Source organism: Zea mays, chromosome 10 (assembly GCF_902167145.1).
Source record: "Zea mays cultivar B73 chromosome 10, Zm-B73-REFERENCE-NAM-5.0, whole genome shotgun sequence".
Lineage (NCBI taxonomy): Eukaryota > Viridiplantae > Streptophyta > Magnoliopsida > Poales > Poaceae > Zea > Zea mays.
Window position 1 is genome coordinate 90,958,310 of NC_050105.1, and position 6,645 is coordinate 90,964,954.

The following is a 6,645-nucleotide window of genomic DNA, read 5'->3' on the forward strand; positions in this document are numbered from 1 at the left end:
GAATTTTCTCTCCGACAGTCTGTTTAGGGTAGCTTTTTTTTTGTGTGAAATTAGATTCTTGGATAATCTAGCTGGATTTGTGAAGAAGATTAAAGGGTCTGCACGCTATAGAGTTTAGGAATCTGCATTCACGTTTATTTGAATGATAGTGAGTTTTCCAATAAACTTCCCGTATGTATTATATTACAGGGATAAACACAATAGCTAGGAATCGACGCGACTTTCCTATTCGTTTGTTTTTTTTTTTGCCGAATTTTTATTGGGGTTGGATTGGAATACGCATGTGTGGATAACATACATACCAAGCGATACGCCATCATGCATCAAGACCAGCCCAGGTATATGAGTGCATCCCAGATCCTATGAAACTAGCGTCAACAACGAGCCCACAACGACAGAACCAATCGTTAGGTACTTTCGCAAGACACTGAAAGAGGGGAACATTCCGACAGTGAACATCCAAAGGGTCTTCTCAAATCTAGTAAATCCTCTTCAATCCAGCTTCACCATATCATCCCTCAGATTGGAACTTGCCTTCTCTACCGACGTTTGCTGCACATGGACGAGGAGTTTGTCAGCCATGCAGGATGTCGAATAAGTATGTAGAAGTGGGGTACTATAGAAATGACAATGCAAAACGAATGGACACATGCTGAAAGCAATAGTTCGAGAATGCCTATCACAATGTCAGTCGGTAATGGCATATTCAAAACTAGTAACCTTGAGTCAACTCTTTCGAAGGAAAAACAAAAGCAAACCTTATTCTCTTGCTTGGTGCAAGTATTCCACGTTTCTCAATGCTCTTGTAGCGATCCCTTGCAAGATTACAACACCCCTGCACGAATTTTATAGTTAACTAACCCAGAGAGAAAAATAGAAAATCAACAAAACGAGAAGCACTTGTTACCTTTAGCTTTCTAAGTGAGCCACTAATCTCTTCTGTCAATAGAACTTGAACAGGAGCTGGCTCAAATCTGTTACATTTGTACCAAGGACAATAGCTAGATAAATATTTCTGTGCCAAAATGTTCCCCATAATCTACCATCATATCACTACATGTAACTAGTATGATGATGTGATTTGCAAAGCATCTAGTAACACAACCATTTTCATCATGAATGATCATTGGAAAACTAATTAGTTAGCTTAGAAATGTACTTGTGTCTGCCCAGACGAGGTGGGCCTGATTTACGTCTCTCCTCTTTAACCACAGTTCGACGTTTGTGCCTCTTCTCCTTTTCCTTGTCCTCTTTAGCTATCTCATCCATTATATTTGGCAAGCTGCAAAAGTACAGAACTCCGGTTTTCCTAAGCACATTTACAGTAACCTCGATGATCCAAGAACATAAACACCTACCTGTCAATTTCTTTCAAAATATTTTCCATTTTCTTTGCTTTCGCTTCTGCTCTTAACCTCTCCTTCCGGCGAGCTCTTCTGTTCATTTCTACTCTTGTAACTCTTTTTGTTGTGTTCTTCCTGAAAAGAAATAACCAAAAAAATAAAATACATAAGCTGGGAAATATATGCATACCCAGTTGGAAAGCTGACTTGCTGACTAGAGCTGGATGACAAGCATTAATGGCTGCTCTCAAACTCAGGAATATATACTGCCAAATCGGCATACGCTAGTTTCTTCACTGGATCAAGAATTTTTAGGCCATGGGAGAGGATATGGAAAAGCTGGGCACCAGGAAAATGCAAATTCTTCATATGGCCTATGGCACATGGTCGACGCTGGACTGCTGACCAGCTGGCTAAGGAAGGGTTGCCTAACCCACAAAGATGTTTGTTATGTGATCAGGATGAAGAGACCTTGAACCATTTGTTAGTCTCTTGTGTTTTCACACGGGAAGTTTGGTTCAACATCCTAAGATCAGTCGGTTTGCAGTAGCTTACTCCCAGTCATGATTCTTCTTCCTTTTATGAATTGTGGGAAGGATTAAACAAGGCCCTTGATGGTCCAACAAATAAGGTGCTGAGCAAGGACCTGATTTCACTAATCGTATTGGGGGCTTGGACCATTTGGAATCATCGTAATCATTGTGTTTTCAACAGAGCCCGTCCTAGCATTAGAGTAGTCATCAATTGGGTCAAGGATGAGTTCCACCTTTGGTGCAGGGCTGGAGCCCGTGGATTCTATAACATCCTAGCGCTCCAGCACACCAATCGGTGAACTCTGGTTTTGGGTCCTCAAGGTCATGGGTTCAGTTATTCCCTTTGTAAAGTGTATCTAGATTAGGGTGTGTGGTTTTGTGTGGAGCTGTATGAGGTTTTCTTTATATTGTAGGTCTTTAGCTCTCATTAACACTGTTCAAAGACCATGATATATTTTGGTAACTATTCAACCAAGGGAACCAATATTTTCACAATTAAGTTCGGAGACGTGATCACATGCCTAGATTTGTGAAAAATAAAAGGGCAGACCCAGTGCCGAAGGCTCCCACATGATCAGGGTATGAGGAAGGGATAAACCGAGGCAAGCCTTCCCCGCAAATACGAAGAGCTGGCTTCAAACCCACGAGACCCACAAGCTAGTGACTTAGTGAGACAACTCTCACCACATGCACAGATTTGTCTAGATTTTTTTATATATATTAGCACTTTGCAAACTTCTGGTAAACATATTGCAGTGCAGCCAGCATCAAAGATGCATTACGTCTGCAGTATTATCTATATTGCCAGAACAATACCAATGAACCAATGCCACATAACAAGGTACTACCATAGATTTTCAGGTCTAACCTTTGTCCAATGGAAGTATCAGCATCCTGATCTCCATTTTCTGCAGCATCTTCATCTTCATCTCCTTCACCAGCATCAAGAAAAAATTTCTGCAAGCCACATAAATGGTTAGTCAAACACTACTCAAAAGCATTTATCATCACAAAGCACACAGTTTATACAAATAAGATGCCAAACAAGTATTTCAAAGGTAAACATTAGAAGCAACCTCAACATGTAAACAGAACACATTTTCATGCTTATATGCTAACAGACATGCTTTCTCGCCCTGATGAAACACTTAAAAGATATTTATATGCATTGAGTTGCATGCACCGACCAGTTCAATACAAAAGATTAAGTTGATGAAAAGACATGAGCAATCCAATTGTATTCCAACACTCCCTCACGTGGAGGCTCCCCCCAAGCCCTAGGCGTGAAATAGGAGCGAGCAGAAATTATTTTATTTTATTCAAGGAGTGTTTGGCATTGCTCTAGAACAAAACTCAGGAGCTGGCCAGACCTAGCCAAACACCCCAACTCCAGAGTTGCAAACTCCATGGAGAAGAGCACTGCAGTATAAATTTTTGGAGTACCTCCTTTCTGCCCTTAAGTCCTTAAACAGCAACCTCGACATGGAGTTTGAAGGTATTTACCTGTCAATACCACTGGTTATGAGAAAACACCTAGACTCTGGAGCATAGCTTCTCTAGAAGTCTAGGGTGGAGCAGATCCATGCCAAATGCCCCCTCAAAAGAGCTAACCAAGATTCGAACTCAAGACCTCTGACTTTGAGACCAGTTCAACCCAAAAAGCTTAAGCTAATGGCAGAGGTGGATAATTCACTTATACTACAACAATATAAATATGGATTTCTGCATACCTATGAAAACAAAAACCAATAGATGCAAACAAAATAGGCATGCAGTTAAAATCAGAAACAGTGGCTTCTGCTCTTCTAGTAGGACAGGACAATGTCCAAATTGCAAAATAACTGTATAAGTGTCAGAGATAAAATGTACATCTTCTTCGGCTATAGCTTCACCAGGAACTATGAGTGGTACAGGTGTTGGCCCCAGCTCTTTCATGTACTCTTTGCGTTTTTCATCTGCTACAGCTTGAGCAAGAGAATCCTACAGATACCAAGACAAACCACATGAATCAAATGACTCTTCACTTTTAACAAAAGCAACACCAGAGTCCTCCTGTTAGGCTGTTACTGTCATCATTGAAAAGTGTAGGAGTATCTAATTTTTAACTACTCAGCAACAGAGCACGTTGCCCATATCAGGTACTTCTGAAAATAAATGTTAACACATACTTGATGCGCTTCGAATGGGGGATTAAATGAACATCCTGCAGGCTCAACTTCAACAGCAGGAATAACTGATATAGTAGATCTCTGCCAGTAGAAATATAAAAAAACACGCATTTAGTTTGACCATTTGAAAAATTGCAGATGCCACCAAATTCAGCATTTCAAAAACATAGATCAGCATGCCATGTATAGAAACACTGCATACTTTGCAAATGCAAATTTGTGTGCTTTTATATACAAACAGTAGTGTGTATTAACGAGACACATCACCTTTTTGGCCTTGGAATCACCTTTACCATCCACAGCCCAGATGTCAAAGTTCTTAACTACAGAATCATTTTCCTGTGGGGAAAAATAAACAATCACGTCACTTAGCAAGCAGCACAAATAAACTGAAAACAAGACACTCATTTTATATGGCAGATACCATAGGAACACTTTTCTCTCCCTGTGTCTCCTGCAATTTCTTCTTCTTTATCTTCTTATCCTTCTTGCCCGGCACAGAAGATGGGATTGGCTGCACAAACGGATTCCGCTTCAGTACACTCTCATGATAAAGAACCTTCTCCCTCTTCTTCTCGATCTTCCTTTTGACAGGAATATCTGAAAACAGTAAACAAAATTTCAGCTATAGCAGGGCATGATTAGCCCGAAAAGTATTAAGTTATAGATGTGGCAACAGACACACAGTAATCAAGTAGATGTGCTTTGAACTCCGATCATAAGCTACTGTGACAATTACAAAACCATCTAGTTATGAAGATTAAAGGGACCTGGTTAAGTATTATGCGCATCACAGACAGAGACTGCGCCTATTCGGTAGCACAACAAACACATCGATAATAATGAATTTTTCGGATGTGTTACTCTTACAAGTAACGTTTACCATGTTGCATCTCAAAAAAATAGCTTTATACTCTCATTCAACTTTATACTCTATCAGAAACTACAAAGATAATGTTCTAACTGAAACCGAGCGAGAGGGGGAGAAGTTAATGGCGGCGTAAGTGACGGAGGTGACCTTTGGTGGTTGTGTCCGAGGCGCCGGCGGCGGAAGTAGATGCGGAGGTGGCGGGCTTGTCGACAAAGAAGAGCGAGTCCGAAGGAAGAGAAGGGATGGCGGCGGTGCCCGCGTGGGCATCGCGCGTCTGCTTCTCGAAAAAATCGTCAATGTCGTCGGTGCCGATGTTGGCGCGCCACGCCTTCTTCCCCTTCCGTGAGCCCTTGGACGCCTTCCCCATCGCCGCGGCCGCTATCCTTCACGCGCACGCGGTGGAGGTCCGGAGGGAAGGGAAGCCGGCGGTAAGGAGGTCTCGGAAGGAGGCGGCGGGGGAAGGAGTGTGGAGGCTAGGTGAGGCTGAGTTATGGTGAGAAGCTAGGGTTTCCGCGATCTTGGTGGGTCACTGACGCAGTGGGGCCACAACAATATTGATATTAGGGATGAAAAGTAAAATCTAATCCCACCCGTACCGTTTTTGACGTTTGATCTGTCATTTTTGTAATTGCAAAAAAGATTCAGAAATGACACATAGCGTATCTCATCCATTTTTTTGATCCCGCTTTTATCCAGGTTGAACTTGTATTTATATCGTATTTGAAAAATCTGGAATCAATCCAATATGCATTAGTGTATTAGTTAAAACCTCATATTCATAGGTGACAAATTAGCACAAGAGTTCATTCTAGCCACATGCTCTTTTCAATAACAAATGACTTAAAGACTCAAACAAGATCGGTCATAGCTATATGTACACAACTAACAAGCAAACAACCATTGAATGTTGCCTCTATGTATCTATTAGTTTGGACAACAACTAATATGCAATCAAAACTTAAGTGCAAGCGAGCATCCTGATATATTGGATCATGATCCAACCGTATATTACATTTAACAATTAAATTATTCCACCGCTCATTCGTATAGATTTATAAAGAAGACTCTAACAAACCACAACTATATATATAGTTGAATCATGATCCAACAGATCGCGATGCTCGCTTGCACATAAGACCTAATTGCATATTAGTTATTGCCATTAGTTTCATGTTGGAGTCACTAGTTGGGCATCAGTATCATGTGTGTCATATTAATTACGAGTTTTCTCTTAATGTTATCGTTCGTTTTTGTACACTTGTTTATCCCACTCATGTTTCTGTTTCCCGACTATTCTAGACATGTCCCGTTTACGATGATAAGATGCGGAAGCGGAAACAAGAGATGGGTTTACCACGTGTTTCGTCTGTTTTTGAAAGTCGCCTAGAGAGGGGTGGATAGGCGGAATCTGAAAATTATAAACTTAAGCACACACTACAAGCCGGGGTTGGCGTTACAAATGAATTCGAGTCCGAAAGAGAGGGAAAACAAATCAACCAAGAAATAAAGCGGATGAACACGGTGATTTGTTTTACCGATGTTCGGTTCTAAAGAACCTAGTCCCCGTTGAGGTGGTCACAAAGACCAGGTCTCTTTCAACCCTTTCCCTCTCTCAAACGGTCACTTAGATCGAGTGAGCTTTCTTCTTTACTTCTCACGGGTCACTTAGACCCCGCAAGGACCACCACACAATTGGTGTCTCTTGCCTTGCTTACAAAGCACTTGAGAGT

General features: G+C 41.3%; 1 protein-coding gene across 1 annotated transcript; it reads right to left on the reverse strand.

Annotated features, from left to right (window-relative positions):
- Positions 1-319: 319 nt before the first annotated feature.
- Positions 320-5,377, reverse strand: LOC100282095 (uncharacterized). Its single transcript, NM_001371825.1, has 11 exons — positions 5,063-5,377; positions 4,469-4,644; positions 4,312-4,383; positions 4,045-4,125; positions 3,746-3,856; positions 2,745-2,833; positions 1,359-1,478; positions 1,160-1,282; positions 908-974; positions 759-835; positions 320-552 (listed from the first exon to the last, which is right to left on the reverse strand). Exons 1-11 carry the CDS (start codon positions 5,280-5,282, stop codon positions 540-542), a joined length of 1,149 nt encoding a protein of 382 aa, NP_001358754.1. The 5' UTR covers positions 5,283-5,377; the 3' UTR covers positions 320-539.
- Positions 5,378-6,645: the final 1,268 nt, after the last annotated feature.